Source organism: Leptinotarsa decemlineata, unplaced genomic scaffold (genome assembly GCF_025532065.1).
Source record: "Leptinotarsa decemlineata unplaced genomic scaffold, Ldec_3_MD MMD2_tig00000157_RagTag_RagTag, whole genome shotgun sequence".
Lineage (NCBI taxonomy): Eukaryota > Metazoa > Arthropoda > Insecta > Coleoptera > Chrysomelidae > Leptinotarsa > Leptinotarsa decemlineata.
Genome location: NW_027412543.1, coordinates 3,471,553 through 3,495,571, shown reverse-complemented (window position 1 = coordinate 3,495,571; position 24,019 = coordinate 3,471,553). Strand labels below are relative to the sequence as shown.

The window sequence follows — 24,019 nt, the reverse complement described above, 5'->3', positions numbered from 1 at the left end:
TCAAAAAAGTAAAAATAACTCCAGAGCTATTTGGTAGTTCATTGAGAACGTGTGTAGAGAAAATGAACAAAATAAAGAGAACAGAGAAAATGGAGATTGCCGATAGTTTCAACAAGCATTAGAGCGAATTGGAAAAAAACTTAGCAAAAGATATACCAGACTTACAAAATTATAGAGTTGAATCTGTCAATCTGGAACACACAATGTACCTATACCCTACGAATGAGCTCGAAATTATTGAAACAATAAAAAAATTAAAACCACCCCGATATGACAATATTCAATCAGAAACTTTGAAAGAAGTAGCGAATGAGATATGCTCTCCGCTTAAATTTTTATGTAACAACTGTTTTGTCAGTAATTATAGACCAATTTCTTTACTGTCTAATGTTTCTAAAATTCCAGAACGATTAATAAAAATTAGACTGAATAAGTTTTTGAAGAAATTTAACTTAGTTTCGGAATTTCAGTACGGTTTTAGAGAAGGCAGATCACCGAGGATGCCATTTATAAACTAACTACAGATAAACTCTAGATAAAAAAATACCCATACTTGGAATATTCATAGACCTCTCTAGGGCTTTTGACACTGTATGTCACAAAAACCTTTTACGAAAGCTAAATGACTATGGTATCCGTGGGAATACATACGATCTTTTGTCCAGTTATTTAAGAGATCGTGAACAGAGTGTTGAAATTGATGGTGTTCTGAGTGTTCCCAGAACTGTAACATATGGTGTTCCTCAAGGCACTGTACTGGGGCCACTTCTTTTCAATATCTACATGAATAGTCTGTTTTCTTTCAATACCACAGGTCGAACTGTCAGTTTCGCCGATGATACTGCCATTTTGTACACTTCTTCAACTTGACAAAATATGAAGCAAACCGTTGAAGAGGATTTTCCGAAAATTTCGGAATGGTTCCAATTCAATAAATAGACTGTTAACTACAAAAAAAACTTTGTACTTACCATTCACATCTTATATTAGCGGATTACCGAACGTAGGTCCTCTCAAAGTAGGTTTGAACAAACAAATCCCTTCAGCAACATCGGTGAAATACCTTGGTGTCACGATAGATCGACATATGAAGTGGGATTCACATATGAAACAACTTCTCAAGTTGTCAATTAAGAGGGTTTCTTCCAAAATTCAGATATCTCAAAGAATTTATGGACATCAGACAATTAAAAATGATTTATTTTTCACTAATACAGTCACAACTTACATACGGAATTCTAGGATGGAGGGGAATATTTTCTTTCAATTTCGTAATTTTTGTGACAGTTCCATCGTGGATTATTAATTTTCCTAAATTTCATTCTATTAAAATGAATGCTAGTGAGATGTTTTCGATGAAGAATTCGAAGCAGTTAATGGAATATACGATTTGGAATGTAATGAAGATACATGTTTTTCAAGTTCTGGTTAATCATCACATCAGAAAATTGTGAAACGGAGTATGCTGAGTTTGGGAAGAATATGTATGATACACAACTGAATAGTTCTTGCATCAACATCGTAGAACTTGGATAATCTGTTCCTGTACCTGTACCTTTTTTCAGCGAATGGTTCTGAACACACGATTCGCAAATGAAGGTGTTGAACAATTTTTCACGCAAAATTGACGAATTTCACGTGAAACATCATGCTTTCAAGTGTCCGAAATCATCATTAAGTTGAAACTCATTTTTTGACACACATTTTTCTACAGCGTGGGCCAAATTGTACACTTTTGAAGGAAAATTCCTGTTTTCGAACTAGATAGATGAAAACTGTTGGCTGTTTCTGGTCAAATTTTATAACAAACTCAATCTTCGATATCTGTCATCGTTCCTGAGTTACAGCATATTTTTCCAAAATGTGCACTTTCTACGTTGAATCCAACGATATGAAAAACTTATTTTCCCAAATGAGATATCAATAGTTATTGATGAAAAACTATGTTTTAATGAGACACCCTGTATATTCCTGTATATTTCAATGGGGCTCACAATTACCTTCCAAAAAATGTAGCACACTTGATGTTTTGCAAGTCATTTGTTAAATACAGAGCTTTTAGATTTTTTCATGTAGACATTGAAACGCACACTTTGATCAAGTAGGCTTTGGACGATACGACGATGAAACAGAATGCAAATCTTTACTGGTAACTATCAAATTTTGATTTGAACAGTGAAAACGCCCTTCAATTCGTGGTTTTTGTTCAATTTTCAAATAAATTCGCAATGAAGTATGAGAGTTATGAAAAATGGGATATGATAGTCTGTTTCATACAAATCGGAGGGATGAAGAGTTGGAAGAAATAGTCGTTTCAGGAGCTGTTGAAAATAATCCCATAACGTCAACGCGAAATTTGAGAATATCAACAGACCTACCAAGAACTAACGTTAGGAGGATTTTGAAAAAACACAAATTCAAGCCATATAGAACCAAAAGAGTTTATTAACTCAGACCAGAAAATTGTGAATGTCCTATGGCTTTTTGCAGTGGTTTCTAGAAAGTGTAACCAAGTGCGTGATTTTTTGTTAAATTGTAATTGGACAGACGAAGCTTATGTGAGTAGTGCCGATATTTTCTCTTGTGGATCAGAAAAGTTAAGGAAGATTTGGATTCAGTGTGAGGGCAGGTGTTTTCAGTGATAGAGTTATCGGACCGTTCATTTATAATGGCGTTCTCACATCTCAGATGAATGATATTTATCCCCGCTTGTTGATGAATTGGCGCTAGTGGAGATCAGAAAATTAAATTCCCAACAAGATAGGGCTTCGTCTCACAACACTGCAATTGTCAACAATGTTTTGGTTGCAAATGAAAAATTCGGCAACAAACGTTCAGAAAAGGTGTCGCCTGTGTAAAGCTGGTAGATATATCGAACACCTTCTCCGAAAAAATATATTTCATTGTTTGTTCTTTTTTTTCACCGTAGTGTGCGCTGGTCAGGCCCTATCCCCCGAAGCCCCAATACATTCAGAAAGGCGCACCAGCATTATCAACCAATGATCACTCTCCACACCGTGGGGTAAGTGCTCATTGGGTCCGAGAATCATGTGCCCTGAGCAAGCGCAGTGAGTCAAGAATGACAGTCTTCTACATCTGTGCGGCTGAGATTTCTGCCTCAATACGGCAGCCGGTATGATTTTAAGTTTCGAGAGTAGAGAGGACATCATGCCACCAAGGACTCCAATAATCAGAACAATCATCTTGACAGAGTGATCTGGATAGAGTCTCCGGAGTTCGAAGAGAAAATCTCGATGTTTTACTCGTTTTTCCTCCTCTTTTCTGACGATATTCGTCTCGCCAGGAGCTAAAAACCCCACGACAAATATCGTTTTGCTCTGGTGGTCGAGAAGGACTACATCAGGCTCATTATCTTGTATGAGCCTGAGGGTGGGGAACGAATAGTTCCAATAAATTCGGCACTTCTCGTTCCACACAACGGATTCAATGTCCCCCGGAGCGTAGGGCAACACCGATGTCTCGTCAATACCGTAGGTTCCATTTATTAGTAGTAAATATTGTATGAATTTCTGAAAAGGGGAGTTTGTTGGGTAACAGGATCAATTTTTTCTTAAAAAAAAAGAATTGTATTCTTGCCGACGTTTCGAATTTAATTAAATTTTTCTGCAGGGCTCGAAACGTAGTTTTTTCGTGTTGATGATAATACTATTTCAAAAATCATCAGAAATATTAGATACGTATTTGAAAAATAAAAATGAAAAACACATTGCAAAACGAAAATTTGTTGCTTGCGATGTGTTTTTTATTTTAATTTTTCAGATAATTATTTGATATGTCTGACGATTTTCAACATAGTATTATCATCAACACGACGAAACCACTTTTCGAGTCCTGAAAAATAATTTAATTAAATTCGAAACGTCGGCAAGAATACAATTGTTTTTAAAAAAAACATTGATATTGTTACCCAGCTAACCCCCTTCTTCAGAAAAATTATTGATTACTAAACTAGTTCATAGTATGAATTGTTTATCAGTTTCATTGAAACTGATAAAACGAATCTGCTAGTTTTTGATAACAATTTTCCAACAGATATGCTTTCAGTGTTTGTTTGAAATTATACAGTTACTTTGAATCCTTCACATATTCAGGAAGATCATTGAAAACTTTTGGATCAATGTATTCTGGTACAGAATAAATCACTTTCAATTTTGCAATTAGCACATGAATCTGGTTTTTGATTCTCGAATTGAAGAAACATCGCTTTCATCCATCTCATACTACTGTATGCCGATTTCGAGAAAAGAGTGAAATTTTGCAATTGGGCCGTGCTGGGAAAAATTCGTCTAAACGAATATTTTTTCAATTACATTTCATGGTCAGATGAATCGACATTCCATAAAAATGGATTTGTGAATCGACATAATTACCATTATAATTCGACAGAAAATCGCCACAATGGACTATCAATATAGGTGGTCGATAAATATCTGGAGAATGTCTCATTGGAGAATATGTAATTGGTCCATACTTTTTTCTGGAACATATGAATGGAACAATGTATGTGCGCCTGCTCACTGATCGGCAGAAGTGAGAGATCATCTAAATGAAGTATTTCCCAATAAATGTATAGGACGTAATAGGCCAGTACGGTGGCCCGCTAGATCACCAGATTTAACAAAACTGGATTTTTCCTTATGGGGATACATACATACTATGGTTTACGTTTAGCCACCAAGCCACCAGCTTCTTCCGAAATTATGCGACTTGAAATAACGAATGCTTTTGGCAGCATAACACCAGCTGTCTTGCGCAGGATAGAAAAGTATTTCAAACATAGAATTCAGCTCTGCATTCAAGGAAATGAAAGACATGTCGAACATATTTTATAAAAGTTTCATTATCAATCTTCATTAAACTCTTCCTTTTTCAGTGTTGTAGTTTGTCAGTTGACAAATTTAAATATCTAGAACTTGAGCCATGAATTCATGAATATACACCAATAACATGAAAAAAAAATTAGTATTATTCACAATGTTTTTTCATTTAATCCTGTTAGATTTGATATTGCACGATTTATGGGAAAAATTCTGCATCCAATGAAAAAAATAATTTTCCATTTAGAAAAATGTGATAGGTGCATACATTTATTTCGTAAAAAAATATTTGTTTGGACACGCTATAATGTACAAAATTGAAACAAGATATCTTTCGTACATTCTTATCAGTCGTCAAATGGATTTCGCTTTGAAAAAAGTTTTTCATCGAGTTTATGGCGTAGAAATAGGAAGAACGACCATTTTTTGAAAAAAATGATTTTTCAAGAAAAACCATTGAACCTAGCCATAGGGAATACTCGATGATATTCGAAGAAGTTCCGTTGTCGCTCCTTATGGATCAATAATATACAAGGTGTGCCATTTGAAATAAGGAAGAATCTGCAAATTTTCATTTACAATATGCGGCAAGCGGTTTTTCATACCCTGTATATCACAGGTCGACTTCAGATATATCGTTTAAGAGAGTTACCAATGTAGGATATTTGAAAAAAAAATACAATTGGATTTGGCAAAACTTCATAATATCAAATATTCTGAGAGACGAATATTGAAAAAAAAACCTGTCATGCTAGATATCTCGAAAACCGTCAATATTTCCGGAGTGAAGTAATTGATGAAGTGTCTTTTATTTTCTATGTATAAACCGGAAAAGCAATAAAAAATATTTGTTGCTATTTAAAAAAACACAGTTGGGATCCGCCCAGATAAAATTGAACACCCTGTGTGACCGCCATTATTTTCATTTCGTCGAGCTCATGCAATGTGGTGATATTAGGAATTAAGATTCTTGCACTCTTCAAACTTCGAGGAGTGCCAGAGTATTCCACAAAGTTCCGCTACGAGGTCTGAAAATGACAAAACTCAAGCTCCATGAAAAGAATCATTGGATTTTGAGTCAGAAACGAAGATTTTTCATTAAATGGCGTATTTTGAGAGATCCTGTTGAACTGTCCTGTTCCTCAAATGACGTATTTTGAGACACCCTGTACACATTGAAGGATCACACGTTGAAACGATAGAGCCCCGTTAAACTGTCATGTTTTTTAATGACGCATTTTGAGACGTCCTGTACACATTGACGTAATGTTTTTTTTCTTCAATCCGATTTTTCATTCATTATCATTATTATTATTATTATACCAATATTTTTCACGCCGACGTATTTTGAGACATCCTGTACACATTGTCGTCATGTTTTTTCCTAAGCGATGAGACACCCTGTATGGCAGCCATGTTGTTTTGTATTACGTTGGCAGCCATGTTTTTTATTTAACGCCCGTGGCCATGTTTTTTCCTTCAATCCGATTTTTCGTTCATTATTAATATTATACCGTTATTTTTGTAATTCCACCGCGCCGTTATCTGTCAAATGAATCCATTCGATGCTCTTCACGTTGTGCGCACGGTAGCACGATCGAGGTGTTCCGAGATTGAACTCGGGAGGGTCAAGACATCATTAGTTACGTCCTTCGGGCGAACGACTCAACCTAACCGTTGGGACCTTCCAGGATTACGATACCTTTCTACCTTATCCTGCGAGTGGCCCTCATTCTAGGGTGCTGTTCAACCGTTAGGCTCCTTGTTTCTAAGTCACTAGCTCAGTTCACCATGTAGGTCTTGGATAGCAAAGTAGGGTGAATTTAAAAATATTAGATTTCCGTGAATTCTTCCCTCTGACTATTTCTTCATCAGAGTCATTTTAGGGAAATTTTGAAATCAAAAGGAAGACAAGGCAGACAAGGGGCAAGACAAGCGCGAGCGCAGCTTGCAGAAAATACACCAGTGCCAAATCGCGAGACCACAAGCCTCGGTCAATCAAGTTCCTTGTCAGACACGCTTAGCCGCCTGAGTGCGACTTCTACAAGCAGACGCGGAAACCCACCAGGACTCTGTTTTCACAGGAAACAGTATTCCGAGAACTCCGGTAGAGTCGGCCAGTCTGAGGGTACACTCTACTCAACGTAGACCTTTTGCGCACGAGGACACCAGTACCTCTCCCGTGGTCGCAGAGCGACAAACCTTGGGCATTGGTAGTTTTTCAGCAAGTCAAGTAGCTAGAGAACTCGACATGACACAAAGGACAGAGTCCTCAAATCGCGAAAAAACTCCGTGAAATAGTGAAATTGTATCAAACCGCTTTAGGAATTCAAATATACCGAATACGTTGCGAATGGATCAAGAAACATTTGGAAGAGAACGTCAGGAGACGTTATTACGATAAAATGAACGTCGTCTTCGAGAAGAGGTGATGTCCAGGACAGGGAGCGAGTCCCAGGCCAATCTCCGTCAACTGCTCGAGATGAGAGCAGTATTGACCACACCGAGAGCGGTCTCCAAAAGAGATCATCACCATAGCGCGCCCCAATTAGGGCTCCGCGCGATGCAAAACGTGGCCAATGAATCTCCTATGCTGAGATCGGCCCAGAAATCAAGAAATTCGCATTTTTGTTCCCAACCGGAACAAAACGCAAAAATCGAGGATTTTTGCCGACGGCGACAACCGGAAGGATGTTTCCCTCCGGAACCATTAATTTTACCTGAACGTGAGCCAGTAAGGTACATGATGGAGGTGGTGCCCACTTATGTGGTAACCCCAAGTCCGAGGATACACAGGGTGTACAGCCATCCTGTGGAATCCGCAAAATTGCGAGTATCAATGCCATTGTCGAACCCGACAAGACAAAGACAATCATGCCAAAGAGGACAGGACTTTCGAAACAGCGGACGTTTCGAAAGAAGAACCACCAGACAGAACTTTCGGAACAAGGAAAGTTCCGAGAGGTTCGGTGAAGGACAGCGTTTTCAAAGCAAAGAAGGCTTTGGAGATGCTGGCAAACTTGAACTAGGAAGTGATCCACCACAGGTCGTCCGACGCCAGGCGTCGCGATGCCCCCAGGGGTGAACACTTAGTGATCCCTGGGAGGAGACGGGTGCGTTGCGCACAGGCACGCCTTGCATCCAGTTCGAGCCGGTTACTGACGACCTAGCGGAAGTGCTAGGGGGTGGTGGAATGCTAGGGGGTCACCCTGAAGCCGAGAGAGGATTGGGGATGGCCTTATGGCGGGGTCAGAACCTCCATAATGAATAGCAATTCCTAGAAGAGCTAGCTGAAGCAAACCAACCTCCCGTCGTACCCAGACAGGAACTGAGTCCTAAAATCCCTGGGACTCAGGTCTGGGAGGCCAACCGGCCGTTACGGCGAAGGGTAAATGTGGTCGATGGGGGCGGAGTCACGGGACACGCCCCCTCAAGAGAACCCTTATACCTCGATGGAGGACATAACAAACATCTTCAAAGCATTGAACATCAACATCACATACAAGCCAAACACGAAAATAACACAAAAAATAAACAGCTATGAAAAAAAAAGAAGGCAAACGAGCATTGTATGCTGTTTACCCCAAAACTGGGTATACAGCATACAATGCTCCGACTGCAACAAATTTTATATTGGTCAAACACAGAAAAAATTGATCGAAAGGTACGACGCCCCCACTCCTTCACTTTTCGTCATTACCCAATCGAGCCGCAAGGTGATCGGGTGGAGTGAGACCGGGCAACTTTAGTAGGGACCTGCTCTTCCTTTGCAGGATTTGGGCTGCTTTCCTCTGGCGGAGTGCCAAAAGGAACCTGGACAAATGTAAGGTATGATTAAGCACTTCAATGAATTATCCAACCAGTAATCTGCTCCAGTATAAGCTCTGTTGAATCCCAGAGTTTCCACAATCCTAGAATTCCTCGAATAAATGTCCAGCCACTGGTCTGCTCTGATTTAATCCCAATTGGTCCTAGAGATTCCTGATTCCAGTAAAAATTCCTCCAATTCCACTAATTGATGATAACCGCAGATCCCTAAAAACTCCTGTGCTGTGCTTTGTCTCTTTTAAGTTCTGAAAAGAACCAGAGACTCGAATTCATTTAATAAATCCCAACCGCAGCTTCAAACTTTCGAAAAATCTTCGGATTTTTAAGATGACTGCTACTCGCTCGATGTTCCGACTTTGACTAACTATCGTAGCTTGGAAATCCGTATATCGCTCCTTTCACATTACACGATTTACCGCGTGCGGGAAAAAATCGCCCGTTTTTTAATCGTGGTTTGCTACTTTTCACATTGAACGATTTACAATCGTATATTTTTATCAGTTCACTGGAAAATGTGGTCTGGTTACGTTATAACAATGGATCGTGAACAAGTTATTGCGTTATGAATACTGTATCGGCGTCGGAAAAGACAAAGGCGCAATCGCCTTCACTGGATTCACCCAATTAGTCAGAGACGAGAGGAAGTCGGGATGTTACACACATTATTTGAAGATCTTAGGAACGATGACCAAAAGTTTTTCAACTACTTTCGTATGTCACTTCGCTCCTTTGACGAGTTACATGGGAAACTGAAGAGAGTTCTTCAACGACTAAACACGCAGTTCAGAAACTGTATACAACCTGTTGAAATGCTGGCAATATGTTTGAGGTAAGCATTAAAATACAACTTTGATATTATACCGTTGTTTGAATGAAAATGCCATTGAAGTTAATAGTACATTTAAGTTTTGCGTTTTAAGTGACAAATTGTTCTATCATATTCTGCTTCCGAGTCTACCCGGGGTAGCGGAAGCCTTGTTATCACTTTCGGGAGGTGGAAAAAAGATAATAAATAAAATATAATAAAACCTTTTGAATAAGCAAATATACTTTATTTAATTTGAATCAGAATATATCAAAAATATATCAAAATATATCAGAAATCGAGGAATCTTGTGAAGAAGAAATAGACGGACTATTCTCAATTTCAGTTTGTGGAGAGTCGCTGTAACAAAATCCCTGTAGGTACTGAGGTGCGGATGATGTATCCGGATTGGATTGTGAACCTGATCGTTTAGGCGTTGATTGCTGCGGTGGCCTTGATTGATTTTGCTGTTCACGTTTATATTGAGACAAGTGAAGCTGTTGTACGCTATTTTGAACGTTGCCCGAAAAACTAGGGTTTGCATATTGTTGAGATTTAAATAGAGGTTGTTGAACATGGACATATGCTTGCGGTTGGTTAACGGGAGATGGCTGAAGCATGTACTGAGGAGGTGGTTGATAAGATGGTACTTTGATTGAGGATGAGGAGTTTCCTTCAGTTTGTTTATGTTTTCTATTACATTTAACACTCCCACTTGAAATTGAAGGAATTCACTGTTGGAATAGTTTGTCAAATGAGGCATTAAACTCTGAAGGAAGGACATTTGACTGCAGGTCGTTTTAGGTTCCAGAGCTTTGAGCATTTTCAACTCGACCTCATCTAGTTTCTTTCGTTTTCTTGTTCCTACGAGCTTGGATGGCAGGTTTACGTTAGTAGAAACTTCAGGTTTACCAGTGGTACCTTCAGGCTCCTCATCTTCTTCGAGTGTTCCTGATACAGTTTCTGTGTTCAAGCTGTCGACCGTATCTTTTTCGGTGTAGATCTTATTCAAAAATTAAAGTTGGTCTGAAAACACATATTTCTTACGTTTTTCAGCCTCAGATCCACTTTTATAGCAGATTTGTCATCTCTTTTTGATTTTGCGAAACAATCTCGGAGGTTAGTCCACCTTTTCACCACTTCTTTGTCTGTTAAAAATAATACAATGAATCCAGTATGATAATTAATGACAATGTTCAACTTTATTTCAGATATTTGGCGAGTGGCTGTACGTTGACGGATTTGCACTACATCTACCGAGTTGGAATTTCAACAGCAAAAAACATAGTTGAAGAAGTATGTGCTGCGATTTGGTCAGAAATGCGAGAAGAGTGTATGCCGACACCAACTTGTGATATGTGGCAGTCAATTGCTTCCAACTTTGAAAGTATCGCAAACTTTCCCCACTGCCTTGGAGCTGTGGACGGTAAGCATATAAGACTGACCTGTCCGTTTGACTCAGGATCAATGTATTTTAATTACAAAGATTACTTCTCTATTGTCCTTATGGCTGTAGCAGACACAAAGTACAGATTTGTTTACGTTGATGTAGGGAGCTTTGGTAAAGAGTCTGACTCGTCTATATTCAAGCGGTCCAAATTATGGAAATCAATAGAAAGTGGTTCTACACCATCACCTGAGGAAAAACTCCTTCCAGGAACAGAGAGTCCTAAAATACCATACTTCTTTGTTGGAGACGAAGCATTTGGCTTACACAGACATCTACTGAGACCCTTTGGAGGGAAACGCTTAACAGTTGAAAGAAGGATCTTTAATTATAGATTGAGCAGAGTACAAAGATATGTGGAATGTGCGTTTGGCATCCTGAGCAATAAATGGCGTGTGTTCCATCGTCCTATCAACGTTCAGCCACATTTTGCAGTGCTCATCGTCAATGCGTGCATCGTATTGCACAATTATGTACGAGACAGAGACGGATATCTTGTTGAGGACACAACAACGATCACAGGCCTGGAAGATGTATCAGGGGAAAGCACTACACGAGGAGGCTTGGAAGTAAACAATATCAGAAGTGTGCTGCCTCATATTTTTTGACAGATGTCGGAAGTGTATCCTGGCAAATGTCTAAAGTATAATTTGTCATATATGTGAAAATAAATAAATAAATCAAGATTTTCAATGGGTTGGGTGTTTGTATTAGTAATAATTAAACTTTATCAAAAACAAGTACAATAATACAAGAATGAAAATAAAAACTAGGTATTTCACCAATATCAGTCATTCAAAAATTTTTAAATCTAATAATTTTTACTTTAAATATCTTAACTTGGAAATGGCCTCATAGCCGAAATATATCGTTAATATTTTATTTTCATTCTTGTATTGAATAAATGAAATAAAAATAAAAAGTGTCTCTGTTGTAGATAGAAAATCAAGTGAAGTATAAAATACATACAATACAAATATAATAGAAAGTTAATAGGTATTGTACTTACCAAATGAATTTTTATCTCCATCGCTATTGTTCTCCAAACCCGGATTGAGTGCTAAACATACTTCTTCCCAGGCTTTCCTCGTTGCATTTCTATCCTTATGAATTTCTTAAGTTTTGTCCCATAATACAGGTTTTGCTTCAACTAGCGATATCAAAACTTCAGCGTCCACCCCTTCCACAATTTGCAAACAATCCACCAAAACTGAACGCAGTAGGAACAACACTGGGGACAGTTCCCGTACGACTGAAAACCGTCTAGTGCGCGAGCGTGCATAAGGTCACGTGGGCCACTGAGCTAGAGGACGATACGGTAGCCGTGCGGTTCTAGTGGCACTGGACGTCAGGCACACGATTACAAAACGTGCCCGTGTTGTAATCGTACAATGTGAAAGGTATCGTGCTCTTCTACAGTCGATCAAGAGAAATTGCCCGGGCAATTTTTTCCCGCACGAGGTAAATCGTGTTATGTGAAAGGAGCGTATTTATGCTAAGTAAACGGGCTCTCTTCCGCGCAACTTTCAGCCAATTGGCGATCGCAAAAGCCGTGCGATCCTGTCTGACCTAGATTCAATGTGTACACAACGAAAAAAACTCATTTCGTATGGATTTGCCAGCATTTACGACCTGTTTTTCTGCAGGCGCTGGGCTTTGAAGTAGGAACAGTGTTACCAATGTCAAATATAAAAATTATCCCACTAGTATCATGAAATTATCCGCAATTCTCCCCCTAGTAGAATGACATTATCCGCAAATATCCCCTTCAACTTTTCCCAAATAAAACGCGCCAATTTCGAAAATTGTGCCTATCTATAGGTTCTTTTGATTGCTTCAAGGTGTAGTGTGGTAACCTGAGGTGTTCTGTGGTGAGGTGTAGTGTAATTCACACCAGATTTTGAATCAACTGCAGATTAGTGCAGATACAACAAAGGATGGCTCATGGTATATTGGACAAATTTAGCGATCATTTGACGTCACCACTGTAACCTGTCACCAGGCCTGTCTATACTTTTTGACAGCGGTTTTTCTTCCTGTTGGTGAAATTTTTTGTCGTGCCTGTATTTGGTGAATAATTTGACTTTCCGTTCAATGCTTTTCTAGTGCCATCATAGAAAAATGGACCATCCTTTCTAGTGCATAATCGTTGAATCCAATCAGCATACGAATACCACAATCGAGTGTAATTTACACCACGTGTAGGAAAGTGCTACACTTAGTACACTTCGATGCAATCGAAAGAACCGTATATTCATGTAAATAAAAGTGTACGAAATACGTAAATAAAAACTTCTTTATAAGTTTCAACTTGAAATAAATCTTTTAATATCACTTTGGTTTTAGCAAACAAAAACATAATTCTTAACTAAGAAATAAAAACAAAAATTCAGCCAGTCTTAAACTCAAAATAGATACATTTTAACGCAGATAGTAACAAATTTACTTACAACAGGACAAAACAAAAACTTTTTTGTCAATCTTCAACTTAAAATATGTAATAGTTAATATTATAAACTTTACGGACAAAATGTAACATAAAAATAAGAGAAATATAAAATAGGTATTGCAGTTAATATAATCACAAAAAATGTTTTCATTTTTTCTGCCATATTTTGGCATTAAGCATATCCTTATCAGGTACAAAATTAACACAGCCTCCGCTAGTTTCGATGCCTTCCTTTGATGCAAGAATAGCCTTCAAATTAGACGTATTCAAAAGATTTCTCTTGTCAGTTTTAATATTGAATAAATCACTAAAAATTCTTTCAACCGATGCATTGGAAAATGGCAGTATGAGTAACATGGACATAACTTTTTTTAAATTCGGAAAGATCGGCATATCAGCACTGTTTTTTAAATTGAAAATTGTTTTCCAATACTGATCAGCACTACTAACAGACAAATTTAATGCTTGATAATCTAAAAGAGCATGCTGTCTCCATTCATTATCAAGAGTTTGAATATCTACATATTCATTTAAAAAAGGAAATCTATCTAACACATGCTTTAAAGATTTGGTACTGAACGATTGGGCATTCAAAGGCTCCACTACTGTAAGAATATCATAAATTAGATCATCAAAACGAAAGCGCTCCTTTATGTTAGAAACCAGTTCAATGTAAAATTCTAATATAGTTGTCAAACATTTTTCTAAATCTTTCTCCTTCACATCAGGGTTCTGTTTCATGGTTTCTAAACTTTGACTTGCTTGAATTCCTAAATAAATATTATTTAAAGGTACAAAATTTCTTGAATTTCTATGATTCATAGTGAAAATATTTTGTTTTTTGAAGGAAGATATTTCCATATAATTACTACACAAAGTTTTCAATAATTTTTCTGTTTCTGGTTTCACTTTGTGAAGAAGGGGCTTCTCAGATTGGAATAATAAATTAAAAGTAGTTAACAGATCCAAACTGTAGGACATGAATTCTAAGTAAAGCTTGGTAAATTCATTGTCCATCGTAGTCAACATGTTTTCAGTAGTGATAAAAGGGTCTTCAAAGAATGTTTCTCTTAGATAGGCTTTCAAAGGTTCATACTGTTCGAGAACACGATCGACGCATGCCTTCAACGATAACCACCGCTGGAGAAAGAATCTTATGAATTTCTGTTCGAAAAAATATTTGAAATTCTTTGAATTTTTGCTGCCTTGCTGAACTCCTATTGAAATGACTGCCCAAGTTGCGAAGAAGATCTTCTACAGATCGCGGTAATTTCAAGCAAGCTTTTGAAGCAGCCAGGTGCACCATATGACAGGAACATTTCACACACACAATATTAGGATTCACATCTTTTATCAATGAGAAAACTGAGTGGTATTGCCCTACCATTACATTAGGAGTATCAGATGCAAAACCCACTAAATTTGAAAATGGAATATTTTTTGATTGAAGTGTTAGTATTAAAGAAGTGAATATATCATCTGCCGTACTTCCTTCCATTTCAGTGATATCAAAAAATCTATTTACTATTCTATATTTCTCTTCATCAAAATATATAACAGAATATGCACACTGCTTTTTAGCAGATATATCAGTTGTTTCATCTAATATTAGTGAAAAAAAAACAGCCAGGTTCCTGTAGCTTCTTGTATAAGTTATTTAAAAAAATATTATCACATTCGTAAACTACAGCTGTTGCCTTTGTTCTTTTAATGGACAAATGTCTAGCAATTTGTGAATCTGGAAATATATTGGTAAGTAGAGGAGACAATATGTCCATTAAAAGAAAAGGCAAATTGTTTGTAGTTAAAAGCCCACACAGCTTTATTTCTGCATTTCTAATATTTGTTTCCAAGGAATTATTTTTGAAAATGTCAGTGAGTTTTGTGTTGTTACTCACTTGTTTCAAATGAGGTCAGGATCTTCTTGAGAAATGATTGTTTGTATTTGGTCTAGATCATTATATTTCTTCGAATCAGACTGAAATATGCAAAAACAAAAAGGCTGGATATTTTTAAAATTAATTTGCAAAGTAAAATCTACCTTATGCAGCCACCTATCCATTATATTTTGACTTCAATCAAACACAGTTTCAGTGATATTCACCTATAACGAGCTCCTTTGAAACAATTCAATCTATAAGGAACTAGGAGTTCGATTTTATTAAGATTAATCCAAAATTCACAATAAATTAACTTACTTCAATTTATTTAAAAGCAGACAACATATTTTCCCGCCTTTCCGGTATTTATTTTACAGATCGACAGTTGACAGTTGGACTAGTTGAAGTGAGATGAGTTAGGTTAGATCACAAAACAGTCAAAACACAGAACATTTAGTAATTTTCACGGTGCTCCTCGGCGCGCTAGACAAATTTTAAAGAGCGCATGCGCGCATGTGAAGTTGCTCTGAATGCGTTCAGGATTAGTTCCGCGACTGCGAAAATGTCCGAAAATTATCCGCAAAATTTCAGGATCCCCAAGTACTCGAAATTATCCGCAAATCGGACAATTATCCCCTCATTGGCAACACTGAGTAGGAATACCGCTCTGCTACTTTCCATTGACGTCTATATGCTGCTGTTTCTGTCTCACTCCTTGCGTGTATTGTTTCGCTTCCTCAATTTGCGATCTTAGATAAATGAAATCAAACAGTCTTCGGCCTTGCTCGGAAATCTTCGGAAAATTTATCGTGTTCCTCGATTCCATATAGAATTCAGCATCCTAAGACAACAAGTCTAATGCCGCGTTTCGATTTTCCCATTCCTTCTTGCAAAAAAAATGCGTTTGAAAAATGTCATATTTTTCATAACCCGAATGCTAATTAAATTGAACCACGAGCACTAGAAATGTGATCGAGGTGTCAAGCAGAAGCTATTAAGAATCTCTATCGATGCTTCTTTGAAGAAAGCACGATTTTCCTATCTAGATAGCTGAAAAAGCCATTTTCCATAAAATCGACTACTAATCTTGCAAAAGATTTTTCTATCGCTCAGGAAACGACATTTCATATCCTAATTTTCAAAACTAAGCTGAAATATCTTGGGAAAACTGATGTTTTTCCACGGTCCTTGTACTGAAGCTCGTGAAATTCAAAACTAGTTTTGTTTCACGACAGTTAGTTTTTTGGTTTGGTGTCCTACGTACGTAAATGCTGTCCATCGTTGTGTTGTTTTGTCTGTTGGGGTGGCTTGATCGTTGTTCTGTATTTTTTGTTTGATTCTGTTTTCTAATTTATCTATTGTCTTTTGGGTGTATCCGTTCTCGTTCGTGAAAAAATCAGTTAAAATCAATTTAATACTCTGTTTGACAGAAAGAATAGAAAAATCAGTACACCCTTCCCCCAAGCAAAAAAATCTCAGACTTCTTAGAGACATATTGATCGAAAATTCTTATCCCAGAAAACTTCTCAATAAAATAATTTTCAATACTGGCAATAATACAAATTCCAATGTAATCAATAGAAATGTATGTAATGATAGTTTACCTATCAATTTTATTTATAAATCTATACCTAACCTTGGAAATGTATCTTCAAATATCATAAAACTATTTCATAATGAACAAAATATCAAAATATGCCAAAGAAATATTAAAACTATGAAGAATTTGAATACTAAATTGAAAGATAAAACGGATACCACCAAAAAGTCAAATGTGATTTATAACATTCCTTGTAACAACTGTAACTTGGATTATATTGGAACATCATCTAGAATTCTTAATGATAGAATAACTTCACATGAAAGTGATATAAAGCTTAATAAAAAATCATGGGCATTAGCACAACATTCTATAGAAACAGGGCATAAACTAAATTACTCTAATATCAAAGTTTTACATACAGAAAAAAATATTTCTAAACGCCTTTTTCTTGAAATGGTTGAAATTAATAGGTCTTCTGTTTGTATGAATAAGAAAACTGACATTGATAAATAATCAGCAATATACACAGTTACTTACTGGAAAACTGACATTGATAAATAATCAGCAATATACACAGTTACTTACTGGAACTACATCAAAAACATGATAATAATGAAAATTGTATCAATCAATAACTCTTTCTTAAAGAAGATTATGAAATCATCATACCCATTGAAAAATGACATTTATGTGAAGGTATGACATTGGTCAAACTGAAATAATCTTATACATGTTCAACCTTCTCCCTTAGTTTATATGTTCAATTCATTGTTTTTAACTCATTTTTACTGTAAGTATGAATTTTAATGTTCGATGGCAAAAAAACCAACAACTCAATAAATTATAGGCCCTGAAGAAGCTTCCCATTAGAAGCGAAAGCTTGACAAAGTAAAACAGAGATTTGATTTTTGATGTTTTGACTGAGAGACCCCGTTAATCCATTTTGCTGCATATATATACATATATATATATATGTTATATATATATATATATATATATATATATATATATATATATATATATATATATATATATATATATATATACATATATATATTTCAGTATTAAATTCTACAAAAAGGATTTGAAGCTTTATATCTTCTATTAATTATCTGCGAGCGCTTTCTACAGTTGGTAGTACTGTCATCATCTGGCACTCCTCAAACTAAAACAATGCATAATACGCGTATACAGAGTGGTTTAGTGCTTCAAAATCCGTCAACAAATAAACACATGACAGATCAGAAATCGTTTATGACATGAACTTCGAATCATCGATTTCGCGAAGAGAATTGAAGAGAATTAAATAACTTTTTCAAGAAATATCACGGAAAAAGGCTATTTTTTGTGTGTATTTCATATGGGCTGAAAATTTTGAGCAAATGCTTTTCAGAAATGAAGAAAATGCGTTTCTACATCAAATCCTTTGAGGATATGAAAAGAATTGATAATAGTATACATACCGAGTGGGATAAGGAGTCAATTACCCACGGGCGAAAATTGAAAAAACAAGGCGTTAGCCGAGTGCAGTAATTCGGGTAAAACAATTCACATACATAGGATATTTTGAAAATGAAAGAAAATATGTTTCTGTTTGCCAATTCAAAATTGTTTCCAGTGTATGCCAACGATGAGGCCAAAACATTCCGTACACCATAAGGAAAATTAACAAAATTCAAAATAACAACACATAATAGAATGGTGGTATTTTTCTTTTTCAAATAGTATGGCTCTTTTTCAATACACTACACGAACACTAACCTCTAAATTATTAGAGACCATTCATTAATTTATCTAGAGTCATCTTTTTACTCAAATCGTATGACTCTTTTCATTGAATAGACTACACGAACACTAACCTCTAAATCAATAGAGACGGTTCATTTATTCGTCTAGTGGCATTCCTTTTACTCAAATTGTATTATCCCAACTGGCAATTTCATATTATATAATAGTTGCGGAAACGTTCTGGAGAAACAAATTATAAAACTGCATTCCTCTCAGAAATGTTTCCGAAGTGTTTATGAAACTGCTTTAAATAGGAAATTGGCACCGTTTTATGAAGCATTATAGTCATTTTCAACATTTTGTAAGGGCTTTTACAAACACTACAGAACAGTTTTATAAACATTTTGGCAGTTACTATAAAATTTGTCTGACACTTTCAAAAAGTAGTTTTGTAAAGACTTCCCCTATTGCACTTTTGCAATATATTCAAGCGACACATAAAATAATCAGGAGACAATTTTATAAGAGTTTTTTAGTAGTTCCAAGTAGGCGTTTTAAAATATAATACAGCCGAAAACGATAACAATTAAATAAAAAAGTGTTAAAAATGTTTTCTTGAAGATGCAAGAAGTAATTTTGTATTGGACACTAGGAAAATATAATAGATATGTCACCAACTGAAAACTAACAAATAGAAAGGTTGAAGTCATTTGAAATTTCACTCCTGCACTCATAAAACTTATAAAGGCATTGTTTGTGTTTCGAAGATTGATATTTTCACTGCAAATGAAATTTTATTGACAAATATATAGCCTATTATTAGCAAAATTTAAGCGCGCCACTCATTCATGAATGTTGTCAGTAAAATTATTAATTAAAAAAAATTCACTCTGTCGACGTATTGGTTTTCTGGTCGCAAACTTAATTCACTTTATTCTAAATAATATAATGTTATAATATTTATGTACTTTTCAGCTGTAAATATCACTATATGTGCGGTACTTCATATTTTCAACTCATATAATTTCAGTATCCCGGATCGCTATCATTTAAAATGGCCTCGTTCTATGAAATGGATTGGTATCAGTAGCAATCATTTCAACGTATTTTAGCTACTATATTACCCCTATAAAACTGTTGAGAAACACTTAGTTCTGGGAGTGATGGTATTGCGGAAGAGTCGGACTACTTTTGAAGCAATAGGTTTCTACAAAAGTGCTTGTATGAATAAAATATTTCCCACATATAGTTCGGATAAATATTATCTCTGTTTGATGTTTTGGCTAAAAAGTTTCATCGAATATAAAGGCTAAACGACGGGTTTTAACCATTTTAATAACCTTTTCCTGTTTTTCACAAGAAAAAAATTGAAGCACTAGGTCAGGTAGGATAGCTTGAAGTATTTTTTAGTATTTCCATTATACAGGGCGACACAAAAAGTATTCAGAAAGTTTTTTTTATTGAACACCAAGAAATTTCTTCGTCTATTTGAAGCACTTCTAACTGAATCTAAAATTATTATATACCCCCCAATAAATGCTCAAAGTGGCCGCCATTGAGTTATCATTCATTTTCATTCATGTATTCCGGATACAAACAGAAAAATTCACTACAGTATCCACACAAGGGAATTATTATCAAATTGAAAGTATAAATTGATACACTAATATATGCATATCATAGTGTCTAAAATTGAGAATGAATTAGAATTGAATACAGTAACAATAAAAACTGATTATTAGTTGTTGACAGAATATAACAATGAATTATAGATTATAGAAATGAGTTTTCAATATTTTTTGGCCCTGAGCTGCGATGTATAAATTTTACAAAATTTTTACAAAAGAGTTACCTCATATTACTGGAGTTTTCTCCCAACACCAAACTGTTTAAGATTTCCGACCGTATTTTTTGTAATAGATGGAATTTCTGAAATAACTTGAACAAAACCAAACTAGCCCAAACCAATCATTATCCCTTCTTTTACCAAACAAAAAATTGATAAAAAAATATTTCTCACGAATAGAGTATTCGAACCCGTCGTCACAAAAATTAATCATACGTCAATCAGTCAACATCCTAACATCAAAGGCATTTACACTAACGAATACCTATGGATATGAACACTGTCACGAATTAATTATAGAAAGCGGGTAGCGAACCTATTTCAAACGCGAACGCATACGCTCAAATCACAAAATTATCGGAAACCTAGATACTCCCAAATGGATAAAATTCCGTGAATCACCTTGTATGGTTTAGCTGCTGAAACTGAACTCCCATCCAACTCATTTTTATATGGAATATTTTTTCGAAACACAACTAAGCACCCCGTTATTTTCATGGTTTTTTACACAGACTACTAAGAATACGGCCCTGTTAATATTTGTTTGCCTTTCTGCTCCGCTGTGGCTCTGCTGTCGGTACACAACTATTGTGATTGTTATAAGTTAGTTGGCAACATTTTTACTAATAAATGACACTTTGGTGACTCTTATAATATAAATTACTTATATTCGTGACATATTACCTTCTTTATGATAAATATCCGTTGACTAATGCTAAATACATGGTGAATATTAGACATAACCTATATGAATGCCGATGAAATATTGCTGGTATGTAATTTATTGTGCGTTTAGAGGAAATGAGGGGTAAGTTTTTGATGTCAGAATATATCTTTCAATTAGCTTCGAAACTTGACCAGATATTTGATAATTCAGGCCTATATTTTCAATTGATAGTTTTTTTTTGGAACTGGAGTTGACTCATTTTATCTACGTTTAAGGTATATATGTTCACCATAGTTCCGTCGTCATGGGTAAATAATAACTAACTCTCATGGCTAAAAATTGATGCTGATAAGCTAATACCAATCCACAATTATATGCCCGAAGCCAGTTGGTTTACAATGATGTATAAACTAAAACGAAGTCATTTGATGACCTATCAAATTGATGAAGAAGAACTATTAGAACGAATGCTGAAGAATGACGATACAGAACAAGAAAAAATTATCAATTCTATGCAACCCAAAAAGCAAGCAGGGTTATTTTTATTCAAACAAGTTGTCACAGAAAGTGTGAAAAAGCCAGAGTTATGTATCTTTTATGGGACACCATCTATATGACGGTAGGTTATTAGAGGAGTTACTTCTAAATACTTTCTGTTAAGCATACCTTGCTGTACCTGAATTTGTCATCATTTAAAGGGTTATAACACTCAGAACAAAATATTCAAGTTTTCTGAATATATAACTAAAAACTGAAACTTGAAAGTGCAAACCCTTTGTATTTTACAGTCCTCCAAATTGTAAATTATAAGGATGAGTTACTAAACCCAATGCCTTGAAAATATTGATTTACTTACGGGGTACCTATACTCAATAAAAATCAAATATTTAGAAGTTGCTGAAGAACTAATTTCCACCACGATATCGATAGTGTCCCATTTGAATAACTGAATAAAAATAATCTTACTGAACACAACTGAAATTTTGAAGATTTTTTCAAAGCTGTGATTAGGAATCGATGTCAGCTGGTTGTTCTTAATTGCTGCATTTTATTCTTGGTGGCAGCAAATATATATTAGCAAAAGCAATTTGATTTTATAACAGTTATATTAGTGTTTTTGTATTGTTGTGAATATACCATACTATAAAATAGTTGGAAAATTATCATTGAAGTGACAATATAGTAATGAGAATAAGATAGTGTCTGAAAGCATTTTGATAAAATAATTCCATTAAAGCTACAGGAAACAGTTATGAAATAAGGTTGAAATAGTTTCATAACTATCATGAAAATCTCGCAGAAAAGTGTTATAACTGCTACATAACAATTTACACCGATTGTCTAATACAATCAATTAGCATTTCGGAAGTAATTATGAAATATTAATAAAATAAAACTATTGCAACACCATGAAATTATAAAATAACTTTGCTGGTTGGGGTGGCTTTCTTCATTGAATAGACTACACGAACACTAATCTCTAAATTAATAGAGACGGTTCATTTATTCGTCTGGTGGCATCTTATCAAATCAAATGGTATGGTTCGTTTCATTTATTAGACTGCACAAACAGTAATATCTAAATTGATAGAGATGATTCATTAATTCGTATAATGACACATGTCAATTTGAATTTTGATGATTATAGGGATGGGTAAGGGGCATAGGAAGGATAGAAGGTATATGAAGCCGGAGGTTATGGCGGGTTGCTTCTAAAAGTGAAAAGTTTACCATTTTAGGGATCCACCTCATCCACATAACAGATTTGTGAAGTGTATATTTTTCATTAGACCATGTGATGATACTATTATCAAATTCTTTTCATATCCTCAGAGAATTTGATGTAGAAACGCATTTTCTTCATTTCATGAAAGCATTTGCTCAAAATTTTCAACCCATATGAAATACACACAGGAAATAGCCTTTTTTCGTGATATTTCTTGGGGAAGTTATTCATTTCTCTTTAATTCTCTTTGCGAAATCGATGGTTCGAAGTTCATATCATAAACGGTTTTCGATCTTTTTGTCATGTGTTATTTGTTTGAGATGTATTTTGAAGCAGTAAGCCACTCTGTATACGCGTATTATGCATTGTTTCAGTTACTATCAGGTATCGTCACAAAAGTATTTTGATACGCTTGTATACTTTTTTTCTGTTGAAATTATCAATCAAAAATTGCATCAACCTAAGACGCTTTGTTTCATAAAACATGACATGAAGTTCTCTGAAACATAGGCACCGGTGTCATATACCTTCTTCACACAATGAACTTGACATAAATTCCTTGCTCTAAATCATAAGAACCTTTTCTCTTCTGAAGAAATTCAAGTTCTGTTTCCTATTACGAACAGTTTACTGCCTTCCTGTTTTTTGAAAATATGTAGCAATAAAAAATGTGTTTTTCGGAAGCAGTTGATGTGCATAAAATTTTGATTAGCGAAACATCCTAAATAATTCTCTGAAAGGAATGATTTCGATATTTTGAATACTAAATTTGCATAGTAATTTTGGGATGAATTTTATCGACTGATAGTCTGTATTTTCAGACGAAAATTGATTGAAACCGAAAAATCGGTTCTAGTTCATATGATAAACGATTTTCGATCTCTCTGTCATGCGTTATTCGTTCGACACGTATTTTGAAGCATTAAGTCTTTCTGTATACGAGTTTATATATTTTTTTTGCTAGGAAAATATGTGGCATATATAGCGTTTTTTTAAAGCAAATGTAATGCCTAAATTGACTGTTTCAACGCATTGAACGCATTGCGAAATTTTTCATGCGATAATCGCAGCATAAATGAATGTAATCGGTTCTAGTTCATATCATGAACGATTTTGTATCTTTCAGTCATGCATTATTTGTTTGAGACGTATTTTGAAGCATTAAGTTACTGTGTATATGTGTTCACTTTTTTTTTGTTTGGAAAATTTATGCTAAAAATAACGTTTTTTTGGAGCGATTGAAGTGCCTTAATTGACTGTTT

The 24,019-nt window shown here is 35.4% G+C and overlaps 2 protein-coding genes across 2 annotated transcripts in view; both read left to right on the top strand.

Moving 5' to 3' along the window:
* LOC141481344 (facilitated trehalose transporter Tret1-like) overlaps nucleotides 1-24,019 on the top strand; it is a 35,111-nt gene that overhangs the window by 5,410 nt on the left and 5,682 nt on the right. The gene's annotated exons all lie outside the window — the stretch shown is intronic.
* LOC141481342 (uncharacterized) lies at nucleotides 8,124-11,611 on the top strand. The gene is made up of 2 exons (XM_074172733.1): nucleotides 8,124-9,495; nucleotides 10,683-11,611. Exons 1-2 carry the CDS (start codon nucleotides 9,317-9,319, stop codon nucleotides 11,524-11,526), a joined length of 1,023 nt encoding a protein of 340 aa, XP_074028834.1. The 5' UTR covers nucleotides 8,124-9,316; the 3' UTR covers nucleotides 11,527-11,611.

Bases quoted from the DNA above. Each gene is read 5' to 3' on its own strand.
- LOC141481342 (XM_074172733.1), top strand. From the start codon at position 9,317: ATGTTACACACATTATTTGAAGATCTTAGGAACGATGACCAAAAGTTT. The intron at 9,496-10,682 runs GTAAGCATTAAA...ACTTTATTTCAG, and splicing joins ATGCTGGCAATATGTTTGAG to ATATTTGGCGAGTGGCTGTA.